The sequence below is a fragment of the Diplodia seriata genome (genome assembly GCF_021436955.1).
Source record: "Diplodia seriata strain FDS-637 chromosome Unknown scaffold_9, whole genome shotgun sequence".
NCBI classification, from domain to species: domain Eukaryota; kingdom Fungi; phylum Ascomycota; class Dothideomycetes; order Botryosphaeriales; family Botryosphaeriaceae; genus Diplodia; species Diplodia seriata.
The window spans coordinates 864,671-881,305 of NW_027117316.1; the positions used below are offsets into that span (position 1 = coordinate 864,671).

Below are 16,635 nucleotides of genomic sequence, written 5' to 3' on the forward strand. Positions count from 1 at the left end.
ACACAAGCAATCATGCGCACGTGTCGGGAACATCCATGATCCAAAATAGTGATGACTGCTCGCACTCGTGGACGGCACCGGCTGAAGGTTCGAGTATGGGACAATGTGGCGCTGATATATTGTGGATATGGGCGCTGAGCCAGGGGATGTGGACAATGATTGCGGTCGAAATAATCGTGGCTCAGCGGGTAACAAGAATTGGCTCAGCTCTTTAAGCCCCATCGACATCATTACCACTCTTCCTACGTAGACAGTTGAATCCAATATCCGGACGAAGATGCGACCTTTGGAAAAGCACAACTAGGTCCAGACTTTAGATTCAACTACCTGTGAATACAATTCGCCATCTGTGGGAGGGCCAACTTCTTTTGTCATCCGCTGGGGTAGCGCGCGTATAATTTGGTCAATTGGATGCGGGAGATGATGACCATCGCCTAATATCACAACCTCACCACTATAACAGATTGTTAAGGAAATTGACTCTCATTCATCATGGCTCTTCCAAGGCGAGGTACGGAGATTCAACCATGTAAAGGCCCCTGCTCCTATCTTTTCGTTTTCATCAGCCAACCAATCCAGTCCCCCTTCCAGAGTTTGCATGCATCCTTTGACCATTTAGACTGCTTTATCTCAACGTTTGATGCATCACGCTATTCTTGTAACTCTCACTCCTTGCAAACAATTCCTCATGCGAACCCTTATCAACACAGGTCCCGCCCTCAATCAAGAAGATTACATCCGCCTTCCTGATAGTCGCGAGACGATGCGCGATGACGATGACAGTGATGTCGCCAGTCATGAGGCTGTCGAGAGTCATCTGCCAGATGCGCTCGCTCTCTGCGTCAAGAGCGGAGGTAGGCTCGTCGAGCAAGAGCAGGCGAGGCTTACGCAGCAGCGCGCGCGCGATGGAGAGACGCTGACGCTGGCCTCCCGAGAACTGAGAGCCCTTGGTGCCACAACGCGTGTCGTAGCCTTCAGGCAGCGAGACAATGGTGTCGTGTATGTTGGCGGCGCGACATGCCACCTCAATGTCGGCGTCGGAGACACGCACGCCGGGCGGAGCGCCGAGGGCGATGTTGAAGCGGATGGTGCCGTCAAAGAGACACGAGTCCTGCGGCACGAGCGCGACATCATCGCGGAAGGCCATGTCGGTAGAGGAAAGGTTGCTGATGGCGCGGCCGTCGAGCTTGACCGTGCCGGATGACGGGCGGTAGAAGCGCTCGAGCAGCGCCAGCGTCGTCGACTTTCCCGATCCCGAGTGGCCCGTCAGCGCCGCGAACTGGTTCGCTTTGATGTCGAGCGTCAACCCCTTAAGCGCCTCGACGTTGGGCCGCGAAGGGTAGGCGAACCGTACGTCTTCAAACGCCACCGACATTCCTTGCTGGTGTTGGCTGCGTTGCGACTTTCCGAATTGCTTCATCGCAAGTCCGGTGGTCTCGTCGCCATCTTGCTCAGGGTCGTACTCATCCTCAAACGACGTCAGAACGTTGCCACCCTGAGAGTCCTGGTATGTACCCGCGGAGGGGTTGCGCGGTGCGCGATCGATCAGATCGAGGATACGACGGGCACCGACCCCAGCGCGAGAGATGTCAGGCGCGAGCGAGAAGAACTGACCGCAGCTCTGGGCCGAGAAGAGGAGGGCCGGCAAGACGATGAAGAACTGTGTCTGAGTGTAGGTACCGTCGGCCGTCTTCTTCGCGCCCCACCAGTACGCCAGCGCGTAGATGAGGTTGCTGATGCTGTAGGACAGCGCCAGCCAGAAGTTTCCAATCGTGATACCCTGAATCGTTGCATTGTAAGGCTCCTTCAGAGCGCGTTGGTATACGGAGAGTTCAAGGTCTTCGAGGGAGTACGCGGCGACTGTCTGGATGCAGTCCACCGCCTCCTTAGCGACACCAACAGATGTGCTGAACGCCTTGGCGTGCTTCTCGTGGAAACGCGCAAGCATGCGGAGACGCAGGTAGCCGGACATCAGCAAGATTGGCACCGTGGCCAGGAGAACGATGGCAATCTTCCACGCAACAATGTGGGAGATGGTCACGCCGAGGACCAGGCTGACCACGATGGAGAAGGAAATACCGAGCACGGAACCGGTCATGCCGCTTAGACTGTTGGTGTCGGTGGTGATGTACGAGAGTAGTGTGTCAGGAGTGCGACCTTCGGACTCGTGCCATGCAACATCCTGGAGGAGGAGCGAGCGCAGCGTCAAAATCCGCGTCTTAACCAGTAGCTTCTCAGAAACGAAACCAAAGGCGGAACCGCGCGTGACTGAAGCGCCGAACTCGAGGATGGCGAGAAGGAAGAAGAGGCGAGAAAAGAAGATGCCACTCCATCGGACAAGTGCTTCGTCTTCGCATGGATTGATATGGGAGATCATATTACCGAAAATCAGAGCCTCGGCAGAGTGAGAGCTACCGACAATGACGGCTGCGATGACACCGACGATGATGTACAGGTGCCATCTGCGAGCAAGGCCGGTGACTGCAATAAAGGTGGAGATGAAGGAGCGTTGGTGTTTTCCTTTGCCGTCCTTGACAATGGCAAGCTCTGGATTGACCTGGGCATCGAGTAGCGGGAGGTCTTCGTCATCATCATCAGAATCCAAGTTGACATCTCCCATGTCCGAATCCTTCTTTTCGACATAAGAGTAACCGTCGCCGCTGCCAGCCGCGGAGGATTCTCCCTTGTCGCCGGTATCAACCAGCTGCTGAGTGGAGGCTTTGTCTTCTTCTTTTTGGATATCCTGAATCTTTACAAGGGAAGCAAAGAGGCCATCCCGTTGCAAGAGTTCATTGTAGCCACCTTCTTCCTCGACCTTCCCTTTAGCCATGACAATAATCTTGTCCGCGTTCTTGATGGTGGCCAGTCGGTGCGCAATCACGATGATGGTCTTACCCTGACATGTTTCCTCCAGCGACTTTTGGATATTCTGCTCGGAAAACGAGTCCAAAGCAGACGTAGCCTCATCAAGGATCAACACCGGTGCATCGCGGATAAGCGCGCGAGCAATAGCCACACGTTGCTTCTGGCCACCAGACAGCTGCCTGCCACCAGGACCAACCCGCGTCGCCAAGCCGTGTTCCAGGTTGTTCGCGAACTCGGTGACGCCAGCGCGAGAGGCGGCTTCCTGTACTAGGCGGATGGTCTTCTTGCATGCAGCATCGGCAGCGATATCAAAGGTGGAGCCGTTCTGGACCTTCTGAACGCACTCGTTTAGGCTACCTGTGCTGATGTTGTCCTGGAGACAGAGATGGTCACGGCGCGGCGAGCCGATTAGGCCAAAGGCGATGTTCTCGAGGATGGAGACGTCGAAGAGGGAGGGGTTTTGCTCAACGATGGCGGTGTTGCTACGCAGGAATCGGGTGTTCATCTCCTTGATGTCCATACCATCGACAAGAATGGAGCCCTCGCCATCTTCGAGATCGTAGATGCGCGGGAGCAGCGAAGCGAGCGTAGACTTTCCACTGCCGGATGAACCAACAAGAGCGGTGATTTTCTTGGGTTCGATGCTTAGAGAAACACCGTCGAGGACCTGGGCATCCGGGCGCGAGGGGTAGCGGAAGCGGACATCCTGCAGCTCAAAACCACCCTCGAAACTGGGCGGGATCTGGCCGTGGAAATCGGAGGTACCGTCAATCTTGGACTTGCGATCCACCGTCTCAAAGAGCTTCTTCGAAGACACGGCAGCTCCAGAGAACATCTGCAGGAAAGGCGCGACCCGGGTAAGGATGAAGGAAGCTACCACGCACGTCAGCACATTAGCGTTGAGCAAGGGAGGATTGGAGCTTACCGTCAACCAGGACCAGGATGCATGTGTATACCCTGCCGATAGTGAAGTTGCTCTGGTCGACAATTGCGTCTGCAATCTGCTGGCTACCCTGCCAGATAGCCACGGCATTGGCAGTGTAAGCGACCAAGTACAGACCACCCAGCTGGAGGGCTGCAGTAATGAATTGGCCAATGGCGGCGGGCTGCACCTTCAGCAGATGGCCGGCAAAAATGCCCTCCAGACGAGATTCAAGACGGAAAGCATGCACAATTTGGATGTTGGATAGACATTCCGAGGCAATGGAGCTGGCTTCGGCGACGGCTTCAGTCACCTGCTTTGAATACTTCACAGTGAAGTGGTTGCCCACCTTCGTCATCGCCCAGTACGTCGGCACAATGGAGAAGAGGATAATGGCAAGCCGGGCGTCCATGACGAAGGCGACCCCGTATGCAGCCAGGAAGTAAGACAAACTGGCGATATAGATGCCTACTTTCTCGGATACACCGGCTTGGATGGTCTGTAGGTCGGTGTCCAGGCGCGAGGCGACCTCGCCAGCGGGCATGCCATCAAAGAAGGCGGCCTCCTGGCGCAGCAGAGCAGAGAGGTAGCGGGTGCGGAGGCGACGAATGAGACGCTCGCCGAACAGGGTCCAACAGCCCATATAAGTATAGATCAGAGCGAAGTTGAAACCGGCGACGATGGCGACGAGGACGACTTTCTGGCGCACAGCATGCTCGAGCCGGGCCGGGTCGGGGGCGTCATCGCACGAGGAGGAATTGAGGTCGTCGACCAGCTTGCCGAACAGGATGCCCAGGAAGGGGAAGGGCAGGCCAGCGCACATGGCGCCAACCACGCCGACGACCAGCAGGAAGACATCGAATTTCTCGGGTTGGGCGGCGAGGAGCAGAGGGAAAAAGTCCTTGTCGACGAGCGAGCCGGCCAGTCGCGCGAGCAAGCCCACGCCAGATACCTGGAAGACAAGAGGTCAGCTACGTGGGGAAATGCGGGGAGAAGACGCGTACCTTCTTCGCAGCCATGGTTGTGCTGTTGTCAGCGGCGCCTGTCGTGTGGTCGAATCCGGGGTGCACCAATGCACCTGCAGTAGCAACAGAAGGCGCAACTCAGTCGGTCATCCGGTCTCCGACACTGATCGAGACCGTGTGAAAGGCGGCAGGGCGGCTAAAGCAGCAGCAACAGTGCAACGGTCAGATTTTTTTTGCCGCCGTGAAGCAGCTCTGCATACATGACGAAGGCGCCATGGCTCCCTCGTATGCCGGGGCTGGTGACCATTCTCCGAACATCGGGCAGGCACAGCTTGGCCTTTACGAGGGGTGGGCTTGGCCGTGTTCGCGGGTGGTTGCTGGGTTGAAAAGGGCAGGAGGCAGTGGGCGATGCGGGCAGCAGATGGCGGGGCACCGAAACACTGTTGCCCGCGGGAGCGCATAGGCACTAAATCTGATAAGACGAAAACAACCGAGCTCCGAGACGGCCTGTGCTCGGCCTTGCCCAGCGAAAGACGGACCTGGTTGCTGGGGTCGATTCCAGGATTCCCAAGGCCCACAGAAGTTTCAGTCCAATTGCTCACGTTAGCCAGTGAGAGTTTCGTCTGTTTTGTTCTTGTTTGCGCTCGCTCAATGAGTACTGCGCCGCGCGAAGCGCCCTTGCCCTGCGCACTGCGTCTCTTGCAGTCTTCGACGTCTGTGGCGCTTCAAGTCGCACGCGTGACCATCACGCGCAGGACCCGAGATGGCTGTAGGCGCGGGCGCCGCCATCTCCGCCAGAAAAAAAAAGAAAAAAAAGGATGCAAGCGCTGCGATTAACAAGAGGAGTGGACGATCGATATAGGCGTTAGTAGCGAGCGGTTTGCCTTCTGCAACGAATGCAACACCGTCTTGCGAGCCAGGGCTGAACTAGTTGTATCCCCGAGTGCACGCAAGCCACCGGAGCACGCCATGTTTACTGCGCACCACACGCCCTCGACTTCCAACAGCCTCTACTGCGATCCGCAGATGGTCAAGAAACTGCTCGGGACCGAAGACAAGACTCGCCGCACTGCTGCTCGCCAGACCCATGTCCCTGAGTCCAAGGTCAGGAGGGGTGACAGCGGAGAGACGAGTGAGACCGTGATCAAATTCGTCGAACCGGAGAAACAGCGAGAAAATCTCAGAAGCCCCAAAGGGAAGCGACAAAGAGTAAAGGATATGTGCTCCGCAGCACTGAAGAAATTGAAGCCGACCCGTTGAACTGATTCTCTTTCTCGCCTGCGAAACGTGAGTTTCTCACCTACCAACTGTCGCTTGACTGACTCACGCTCCCAGAAGAGGTGGCCGGCTGCCGCTCTTGACGTTGAAGCACAACACCACTACGACTGCGACATGAGGTCGTCCGACAACAGCCCTGAGTTCCACCGTGTCTCCATCAGAGGAGTAACACCCCCACCCTCAAGCCCGCGCGCAAAGCCTAAGATGGTAGCACATGTACAGAGCTACAAGGTCCAGAGATGGAGAGACGAGCAACGAAAGCGAGGACCTGAGGCGCAGAAGGGATTCTCGGGCTAATGAAGACTGAGAGCTCGGGATGTGAGAACTAGACGGCAGGGATACTCGGAAAAGGGTTGAGGGAGCGATAGTAAATCAGACCTGATTTACCGTCGATACTGTCTTGGGATTTGTGGTAACATGCCAAGTATTCTATAAAAAGGCGTATTGCACGACTCAACCTCGAGGCAATCCATTCCGGGGGTGACTGAGTAGCGAGTCATAAATCGTAGGCTGATTACAATCACCAACCAGCCGCCTTGTTCTTGTCCTGCAATTGCCGGGTTGGAGGGTTGTGGAAGCTCGACGTTGCACGCTGGACGGTTAGCGGCATTGTGGCCTTCAGCCACCCTGCATGACCTATGTTGAGCTGGCATTTCCCTCCTCTCTGAACCGGCACCAAGGGTTGCGCAAAGCAGTAAACGAGCCGGCCGGCGCAGAGCAGGGGCAGCGTGGGCTTTTAGCGACGGGCAAGAAAAACCTGCAAGGGCGTTGTTTAATCTGATGGTGGGGTGATGCTGCAGCAGCAAGCGAGGCGGCCCCGAGTGACTGAATCTGATAAGATCACCCACCGCCGAAATTTTTGCATCGGCGCGAGTGCCGACGCATGAGGCTGAGGTTACCTTATGGTTATCAGATTGCTTGGTGACCGGCTCGTGTTCTGCACCGGGCGTGTCGCCAAGTGCGCGCGATGCGGGTGGAGACGGGCGCGGGCGTGGGCCGGGCTCTTGATGCCCACGCCGCCCACTCGCTCGGAAACACACGCTCCCTAACGCCGTCTGTGGTAACCTGAGCCATTGGATCGGCTTCGGCTTCGTAGCGCGTCCCGGGATCCGCAGGGTAGGCACGTAGGCACGGGAAAGGCAACTACTGGGAAAGAACCAACAACACCAACGGTGGATCTGGCAAGTACGTCGCCAACAAGACGTGCGGGAGCTCCCGAGAGCGTCAAGTCCGACCCTCCGCCTCGTACTTACGACTTCTCCGTATCAACACCTGAATGGCCGACACCATCATCGCAAGGCAAACACGATATCTTATCTGCGGATCTGAAGGATCAGATAACTGTCCATTAACAGACATGGCGGGCCAAGCGAGAAGCCTGTGAGTTTATTTCATCGTCTTGCCGTGGCTCCTCTTCGCAACACCATTCCATCGCTGCCATCTGACCTGTTAACGCCGAAGACTCGCCATCGCCCCCGAGCCCGCCGAGCTAGGTTCTGGACATTATCCCGCCCGGGACACTCAGTGCGCCGATCTCGTCTTTGGCCACCGCCCCGCTCCTTCCCGCGGATCGAGTCAGAGATCCTCGTCGCTGTTCATGCGCACGCAATGAACGCGCCTGCTGGGTGGCTTGTCCACCAAGACCGCTTTCTCCAGCCAGGCCAATTCCAAGGCCGGCCCTACCCACCGTCCACTGCCGTACCCGAGGGCGTCAGTGGGCCACCGGAGCCCCGGACACAACCCCGGAACAACGTGGAGCAAATGCAATACTGCGGCAGCGGTTCACCCAACGAAGAAAGCCTCTCGACCAATTTGCGCGTCAAGTCTAGGTCCTGGAAAGGTTGTTTTTGCGCATGATGAAGTAACAGAAACCGACCGAGTCATCCCTTCAGCAGATGATAGACGGCTCTTTCCAGGATCTCATCTATCGAAAATCGCTCTTCGCGCCACGACACGAGATCGCGGCGACACAGCTCTCTTTATTCGGATCCGGAGGAAAAGGGTAGGACCTAAACCCATCTCATGCGGTCCTGGATCCTGCGCGCACGGCAAGTGGGCTGACATGCAGGCGCGGGATCATGTCGGCGGTGCTTCTTATCGAGACTCGAGAGGAAAAAGGAAGAAAAGCCACGGGCGTCACTTCTCCAGCATGTCGAGCGGGCAAACAAACCTTGGTCAATGATCGACGGTCGTTCTGTTTGCCTCTTCTGCTGTATCTTTGCTGCCCTTTAAAAATACCACGGTTGTATCGAATCCTGCTGCACTGTTGCCGATCTTCCTGCAAGGTCTTCCTTTCTTGCAAATGCCGAAGGGCATTGGAAGAACGGCAGACTGTACCGGGACACCACATGGCAAACAAAACAGTTTCATACTTTTTGCCCTTGACATGAACCAATTGAAATCTCGGTACCTCCCGCAGCCTCGCCTTTTCCTGTCACCGCCACCATCGTCCGCTCGGCCGCGGATCGCTTCACCGTGGACCCTGTTCTAAGCCGTAGATGTCATTATTTGACCGACCACACCTCGCTTAAAACATCACCTGCCTTATCGAGCCGTTTGCTCCGCGTTTAATGATGGACCGTTCCAGCAGAGCTCTTCGTAGGGCTGATGGACCACTCCACCCACTCAAACGCTCTATGGGCCGTCGTTTTCCGGTTTGCCGGCTGAAGACTACACTCCATGACGAAGGAGGCTGACCGTCTCACATGCGAGATGCATACATCCATGCTCCTATGTCATCCGAGGTACACAAGACGGCGATTTTGCATATCGTAGGTCCACACCCGCATCGTTGATGGTGCCTCGCCTTCGCATTTGGAGAATATTCGAGCAATCAGTCCCTGTAATTATCAGTCGGTATCCGACTGTCAGTAACTACTCTATTAGGAAACGATACGTCGGGGTCATAACATAGACCATACTCCAACATTTTCACCATCAGACCTCTTCATCGTACCGTTGGAATGCTCTCCACGTTCTATTAAGATTTTGCACAAGTTTACCTTTTATGTTTAGCAGTAAATATGCGATCATTTTCTCCACTCTTGTTTGAAGCGACCAGCACTGCCTAACCCCTTCTTCCACCCCACTACCCCGTCCCCTCTGTGTTCTCCCCGAAAGACTGCTCCATTCAATCCCTGTGTTCTACAGGGCCCTCACCCTTCCACTTGTCCTTTGCACCCTCCTCCTCGTCTTTGACTGGCAACTCCCGCCACATCATCACGAACACTACAATAAACGGCATACTCGCAGCCGCAACGATGCATAAGCGTGCCTGTGTAACACAATATGCTTTAACGACAGCATGGCGGACATCTGTACCAGGAGGCCACTCGAGCTGCTTCTTCAAGCTGCCGTACAGCTCCTCCGCGAGGTGCTTCTTACCATCGGGTAGGAAGTCGCGTAAAAGGCCCGGCATTGAGGCGGTCCAGATGGCGCCGGCGACGGCGGTACCGACGGAGCCACCGACGGACGAAAAGAGCAGCAGTACGGCGAGCACGATGGCGAGGTCGGAGTGGGCGACAGCGGCGTTGACGGCGGTCTGATTCGCAACGACGAGGACCGCACCGGCGACCGCGTTAGCGAGCTGACATACAATCACGTCTGCCGCCGATGCCGCATGCGGGTTCCGCACGGCGGGGATCACGGCGAGGGCAGCGAGCCCGCGGAGCGGCAGCGCCCACAGCGCCAGCCTCTTGTACCGGCCCGTCTGGCGGATGACGTAGGCGAAGGCGATGCCGAGCAGGCACGCCGTCAGCGAGAAGATGTTGGCAACATAGCCCGCCTCGCGGATGGAGAGGAAGCGTGCGGCTTGCAAGTACGACGGGAAGTAGGCGTGGTAGGCGTTGAAGGCGGCGAAGGAGCCGAAGCAAAGCAGGCACGAGCCCAGCACCGTCCGGTCACCGAAGACGACTCTGTATGGGATCAATCGCGTCGATGCATACTTCCACTCCCAGACACCAAACAGGCAGAGGCTGGTGTAACCCGCGAGAAACTTGCTTAAGGAAGAGGCGGAGAGCCAGCCCGCGCTGCGGTCTGAGGCAGATGGCAGCGCGCGCTGGCTGAGAGGGAGAAGGATTAGGGCGAGACCAATGATGAAGAGGATCGAACCGACAGCTGCGCGTGTGGATGTTAGTCGCGTCGTGAGAATCTGGATGGTAGTGCCGTACCGTCGAACTGGATTGCGAATTTCTTCGCGTGTTGCAGCCACGGCTCCCTTCTCTTAAGATCGTTCGGCTTGAGAATGCCTTTTCTGACGGCCACATATTTTGTGTGGAATAGAAGATAGATGATGGGGAGCGAAACGAGAGGTGTAGTAGCGGCAAAAGTGATGTACGCCCATCTCCAGTTCCAAGTGTCTTGGAAGTACTGAGCCACAGCCGGGCCGGCAAAAGTAGTCAAGATATACGGAGTGCTGGAGAGGGAAAAGGCAAGAGCCCGGTTCCTGAGGCTGGAGGTATCTGCCAGGAAGACGTGTAGTACATAGCCTGCATGATTAGATGCATGTAGTTCAGGTATGGCATGATGACGAACCGATCCCATCGAACCCGATCCAATAAAAGACCTAAGACTGTGTCAGAAGCCCGAACAGCCCGAAACTGGCACGTAAACGTATGTAGGCTTACCTGAGCAACAGCATATGTAGCCACATTCTTACAAGCTGCCATCAAAACCAAGCCTTCCACGGAGCAGTTCAGTACATGAATATACAGAATGTGGAGAAGAGAGGGAGACCCACCAAGAGTTGTGCAGGCCACCATGGCGGCATAGCCTTCGCCGCGGCCCCAGATATCGATCAATTTGGCAATGGGGACGCGCGCCACACCCGCAACCAGGCCGGTGCTGACGGAGATGGTGGATACAAGGGCATGCTGGGAGAAGTCACTGGTGACATAGGTGACCAAATTGGCACTGGCTTGCGTCTCCAGCGAGCAGCCCAGAATGACGAGAAAAACAGAAAGGTAGGCAATCTTCAGCAGACGCGGGGTCCAGATGGAGCGGACAGCTTCAATGGCCCTGACGCCCTGCTGCGGAGGGTCGTCCGGGTGGTCGCGCTCGGAATGCATCAACAAAGGAGCGTCTTCGCCGGGTATGTCTGGCGTCGAGGCTCGCGAGGGGGCCAAGCTGTCAGCTTCCGGGCCACGATCGCGGGACCTTTGACGCAGGAACATGATAAGAAAAGAGCGCCCCGGCGCGACGCACGAGCAGCAAGAACAAAAAACGGAAAAACTGAGAGCAGTCGTACCTAATGAGAGGGCGCAAAAGTGTCTGGAGAAGCGTGTGCTGTGACGCGGCCGCTGACGCAGGAACGCCGAGCGCGGGCCTCGCGGCGTCTGGGCGGGCAGGCGCAGAACGCAGAGGGCAGGCGCGGAACGCAGAGGACGGGAGGCCTGCAGGCACCGGAATTTTCGCGCCGGGGGGGCAGTCGCAGAAGCGGATCTGATAACTTTAACGGGCCACTCTAAATCGGCACTTCCAGAGCCCCGCTGAGCCTGCCGCCTGACTCCGACTCTTGTCGGGCCCACTCGCTCTCTGCTGCCCTCACACCCACGCACGACCTATGCACCAACCCGACCAGCCGTCCGCCCCGGGCCACGCCTGCACTGGATGGCTGCAAAGAGGCAGCGATGAATAACTCCGCGGCACGCCGCTCCCTCGGACTCTCTCGAGACTTGTTTTCTTGCTCGCGTGGAAAAGCTGCCTGCGCCTGCTGCCTGCCATGACTGCCGCCACTGCCCCCGCCCCCGTGACAAACGGCTCCAATGGCCATGCGAAGCCGCACCGCGTCCTGGTCATCGGTGGGGCCTACGCCGGTGTCGCTGCCATCCTCGGCCTGCTCAACGGCCTCGATGGCAAGCCCGTCCGCCCTGTCTACGGCGACTCCACGTCCGACCTGCCCAATCCCCGTCCGAAGGCGCCTGTTGAGATCACCTTGGTCGACGAGCGTGATGGCTTCTGTACGTCCGGTCCCCCATTCAAAGCACTTCGGAAAGTGTGCTGAGTCATGATCCGCCTGCAGTCCACTCTGTGGGAGCTCCGCTCGCCCACGTGGCAAGGGGTTCCGTCGAACCCTCCTGGGTGCGTTACAGGGCCCTGTGGCGTCTGAAGCGCAAGGAGCTGTCGATCCGCCACGGGAGTGTTCGGGCAGTCCACCCTGACGCCTTGTCCGCCACCTTCATCGACTATGACGACGGCAATAAAGAAGTCACTCTCGACTACGACTACCTGCTCTTGGCAACTGGCTCGCGCAGAGAATGGCCAATCGTGCCCAAGGCAAACGCATTCAAGAGCTACGTGATGGAGGCTCAGAAACACATTGCTGGCATCGAGATTGCCAAAAGCGGCACTGTGGCGGTTGTCGGCGGTGGTAAGTATCTTATCTGATCCTGTTGATCCCCGCGGATCATCTCCTCTAACTGTAGCGTCTGACAGGCGCCGTTGGGATCGAGTTTGCCGGCGAGATCAAGAGCCACCATCCCCACAACCGGGTGATCCTCATCCATTCCCGCGGCGAGCTTCTGTCCAATGAGCCTCTGCCTTCCGATTTCAAGGCTCGAGCTTCGACCATGTTGGAAGAGATGGGCGTTGAGATCGTCCTTGGGCAACGTGCCAATGTTGCTACTGAGAACGGCTCTTCCAAGATCACGCTGACCGACGGCAGAACAATCAATGCCGGCTACGTCTTTCCTGCAACCTCACGGTATTCACCAAACACCGAGTGCTTACCACGTGACGCTGTCGACGAGGATGGCTATGTTAAAGTCACTTCCCGGTAAGGCCACCAGCCAATCACGTGTGGTACACTTAGGCTGACTGTGTTGATCAGCATGACGCTTAAAGATGTTTCGAATGCGGATCGTCATTTCGCCGCCGGTGACATCTGCCATTGGTCCGGTATCAAGCGCGCCGGACCTGCTATGGTCATGGGCCATATTGCAGCAGCCAACATTTTCAACGCCATCCTGAAAAAGGATGACCCTGATGTCAAAGTTGAGGTGGCAGAGTTTCCAGAGGTTGCGCCCATGATGGCTCTGGCGATCGGTTCGGCAGCTATTACCTACCATCCCAGCAAAGGTGTTCTTTGGGGCCCGGAGAGGCTGACAGAAGTTTTCGGTCACGACTTGGGCTGGGCCAGTAAGTTACTTTATATATCAAAATACATGAACTTGGCTAATACCGATAGACACGCTGAGATTCCTCGGTCTCTCCGACCCCGAACCCTCTGTGGAGGCGTTGTGAGGAGTAGAGCCAGCAGCCAATATCTCCTTGCTCTTTGGTGCCTTGTTGATGTTAACCATCTCGGATATAACTTTCTGAAATATGCTCAATCTCCCTTGTAACGAAATTGACAACGAATCTGAATACCTAAAACCCTACGACTTTCGCAAATATTTTGCTGACCTTGATTTGGCAACGTTCTTATGTATAACGACACTGTCAAGAGTCTACCCAAGCCCGGCAGAGAAGAACTTCCCCAAGCCAACAGTTTCCGGTTTCTCATTGTTTGCCCTTGACTTCTAATCTTTGTTTTTTGAACATATTACGGAGGTGGAAGACGCGTGGACAAGAGCTTTAGTCTGCTTGGCAAAAGCCATGGTTGGATAGGCTGAGATGTGAGCTGTGCAAGCAACGGACCAACATTACCTGTCTTCCTGGATCCGTACTTCATGTCGTCTTGCGAGGCGGTTATGGGGGGAAACCTTTCATGTTGTCCTCATTCAACGGATATTTGGACCGACACTTGCCAACTCAAGCACAGTATTCCCAGATGCATCTCACACACGCAAAAAGTCCGCAGTGCATTCATCAAGTCAAGCATAAATCCGTCCCACGGATCGCCACAAAGGTGCAAGTCACCACCGCCACCCGCAATCCTCCCGCCTCCCGCAACCGGACTCAGGAATACGAATGATGACGTTTGTGGCGACGAGGTGAATGCCGAAGTCGGTTGCGCTTGAGTACGCGAGGGCCAGAATGGTGTAGGCTGCTGTCGAGGTCGGCACCATTTACAGGTCACCGCGCATCGTTCTGTGGCAAGGTCCTTTACTGGCAGGGTTGGGTAAATGTCCATGCCTCGGGCAGTAGCCTCCATCGGCAAATTTGGGCATTGGACTTCATGCCTCATCGCCTCCATTCATCACAATGTAGTCAGTACGTAAGAATCTGCTCAATGAAGTCTTTGGTACTCTATTCAGAAGCTCGGTTACAAGTATGCAAGGCAGAGTATGCAGTGACCGCTGGGGAGGAGAGCGGTTTCGCTGCTCCGCGCGGACCATCTGATAACGGATCGGAATGGAATGACAGAATCGTTCGGACGGCCACGGAGTCCGGTGGTGGTGCAAAACAAGATAGGTGCTTTGGCGTGATGGGTCCTCCTCGTATTCCGTATTCAGGAGATGGGTGGGTACACAGGCAGCCATGTGTGGAGATGGATCCATAAACCAGATTCAAAGAAATCTTCTGATGCTTCTCCACCCGGCCAGGAAACAAAGATCGAGGCCGCGGACTTGGGATGGCCGGGGGCATGTTGTTGTCCTCGGCCACGGCCACTTTGACCGATGCTGCCCTCCCCTTATCTCCGAGCATCGATTGACGACTCGTGGGCTACCGAAGCCTTGAGGTGCCACCGAGCAGCAAGGAAAACCAACGGCCTGCTTACATGAAGGAAGGGACCAGACCAAACCCACAGCATTTGCAACGAACTGGGGCAAAGCAAGAGGGAAGGTGCGGTGCGGTGCGGTGGTGTGCGGTGCTCCGAGATGCCGAGCACCTACCGGCTGTAAGGTCGCTTAGCAAAACGGCCTTTCCGTGGGGAGGGACAAGGAATGGGGAAAGAGCGAGGCAGGTCTTTTCTTGGAAGCATTCCAGCAGCCGACTGTGGAGCAGTGGAGTGGGCGCTGAGTGGCGCGGGTAATCAGATAATCTAATCAGGGCATGCGACCCGCGGCATTTAGAGGAAGATCGCCGGGGGTGCAGGCGGCGGAGACCGCGGACGGACTTGGCACCAGCGCGACTCGCTGCCCGCCCAGCCGGCACGCAGGAAGCTTGGACGCTGCTGGCTGTGATGGTCGGCCCAACAGTCAGTGATGGACAGATGCTGCTGTTGTGCTTGGGGTTGGACAGTCGTATCGTCTAATTCATGTTCTTCCTCCCTTTTCGATTCCCCAAGTCGTTCTTGCCTTCCTGTTCTCCCCCGCTCTCAGTTCCTCGCAGCGACCATGGCCCAAGTCGAACCAACGCCGACGACCTCGCGGCTCCAGCTGCCGCTAGAGCTCAAGCTCCCGCACCCATGGCTCGCCTCCTACACTATCAGAGTCGCCGGCCACGACATTGATAGCGTCGAGCAATTGCACATCCAGCCCACGAACAGGAACGGCAAGCCCGACAATGGCCGCCCACTGCCGCAGCTGCTGCACAAGGACGACCTGACGTGGTCACAGCTCAAACACGACGACACCAGCGACCTCTCGGACGCCAACAACAGCTCGTGGGCGCGCGCCCGCCGCACACCCTTCACCACGCTGCGCTGGACAGCAAAGCTGCGGCCGACGGTTGGCCAGGTGTGGCTGGCGGCCTACGCTCTGCTGACGCTGCACCACAAGCGTGAGAGCATCCGGCTCGTCCTTTCCGGCACCGGCTGGCAGGATCTGGCTCACGAGCTGTGCCGGGTCGGGCTGGTGGTCGAACACCCGCGCGCCGGCGAGTTTCCTCCCCCGACGGCCCAGTATATCCTCTTCGCCGGCGCCTTCTGGCAGGGCGCTGCGTCGCCCGTTGGCACGCGGCCCATCTGGCTGGGCGACGGGGCGCTTGAGATAGAGGCGCACTTCCCGCCGGTGCCTTTCCAGCAGGCTCCCGTAACAGTGTCGTTTGCAGAGGCGCCACGGCACACGCAGAGCATCGTACGCCCCCCGAAACCGACGCCGGGCAGCGTGTTGTACAGCCGGTACATCCCGCACCTCGGCGAGCACTTCAGCATGGTGGCTCTGGACTACACGAACCCGGAGCACCTCAACTACTTCCACGTCTGGCAGAATGACCCGCGCGTGGCCAAGGGCTGGAACGAGACAGGCACGCTGGACCAACACCGCGAGTACCTGCGCCGGCTGCACGACGACCCGCACACCTTCACCATCCTCGCCCGCTTCGACGACGTCTTCTTCGCCTACTACGAGGTCTACTGGGCCAAGGAGGATCACATGGGCGCCCATTATCCCGCCGGCGACTACGACCGCGGCCGCCACTCGCTCGTCGGCGACACGCGCTTCCGCGGCCCGCACCGCGTGAGCGCCTGGTGGAGCGGCATCATGCACTACATGTTCCTCGATGAGCCGCGCACCGCCCAGCTCGTCGGCGAGCCCAAGTACGTCAACAGCACCGTGCTGGCCTACGACTTCGCCCACGGCTTCCACGTCATGCGCCTGGTGGACCTGCCACACAAGCGCAGTGCCTTCGTGGCCTGCAGCCGCGAAAAGTTCTTCCAGCTGTGTCCCTTGACATGGGATGGGGAGGAGATCGTGCCGCCGAGTTTGGATCGGCTGGCAAGGCTGTGAGTGGTGGAAACGAAGGAAGGGGTGAGCGGTGCATAGCAAGTTTCTCCTTTTCCAT

The 16,635-nt window shown here is 57.2% G+C and overlaps 5 protein-coding genes across 5 annotated transcripts; 3 read left to right on the plus strand and 2 right to left on the minus strand.

Moving 5' to 3' along the window:
* Nucleotides 1-625: 625 nt before the first annotated feature.
* On the minus strand, nucleotides 626-4,806 carry SLS55_008691 (uncharacterized protein; the record flags this gene model as incomplete). Its single annotated transcript, XM_066780098.1, has 3 exons — nucleotides 626-3,738; nucleotides 3,791-4,739; nucleotides 4,792-4,806. The coding sequence occupies 3 exons, from the start codon at nucleotides 4,804-4,806 to the stop codon at nucleotides 626-628; spliced, it is 4,077 nt and encodes a 1,358-aa protein (XP_066629327.1).
* Nucleotides 4,807-5,778: 972 nt separating this feature from the next.
* Nucleotides 5,779-6,327, plus strand: SLS55_008692 (uncharacterized protein; the record flags this gene model as incomplete). Its single annotated transcript, XM_066780099.1, has 2 exons — nucleotides 5,779-5,856; nucleotides 6,088-6,327. 2 exons carry the CDS (start codon nucleotides 5,779-5,781, stop codon nucleotides 6,325-6,327), a joined length of 318 nt encoding a protein of 105 aa, XP_066629328.1.
* Nucleotides 6,328-9,160: 2,833 nt separating this feature from the next.
* Nucleotides 9,161-11,201, minus strand: SLS55_008693 (uncharacterized protein; the record flags this gene model as incomplete). The annotated part of the gene is made up of 3 exons (XM_066780100.1): nucleotides 9,161-10,146; nucleotides 10,200-10,490; nucleotides 10,769-11,201. The coding sequence occupies 3 exons, from the start codon at nucleotides 11,199-11,201 to the stop codon at nucleotides 9,161-9,163; spliced, it is 1,710 nt and encodes a 569-aa protein (XP_066629329.1).
* A 548-nt stretch (nucleotides 11,202-11,749) lies between these two features.
* SLS55_008694 (uncharacterized protein) lies at nucleotides 11,750-13,269 on the plus strand (the record flags this gene model as incomplete). The annotated part of the gene is made up of 5 exons (XM_066780101.1): nucleotides 11,750-11,987; nucleotides 12,050-12,397; nucleotides 12,463-12,802; nucleotides 12,857-13,164; nucleotides 13,214-13,269. 5 exons carry the CDS (start codon nucleotides 11,750-11,752, stop codon nucleotides 13,267-13,269), a joined length of 1,290 nt encoding a protein of 429 aa, XP_066629330.1.
* A 1,979-nt stretch (nucleotides 13,270-15,248) lies between these two features.
* On the plus strand, nucleotides 15,249-16,580 carry SLS55_008695 (uncharacterized protein; the record flags this gene model as incomplete). Its single annotated transcript, XM_066780102.1, has 1 exon — nucleotides 15,249-16,580. One exon carries the CDS (start codon nucleotides 15,249-15,251, stop codon nucleotides 16,578-16,580), a length of 1,332 nt encoding a protein of 443 aa, XP_066629331.1.
* Nucleotides 16,581-16,635: the final 55 nt, after the last annotated feature.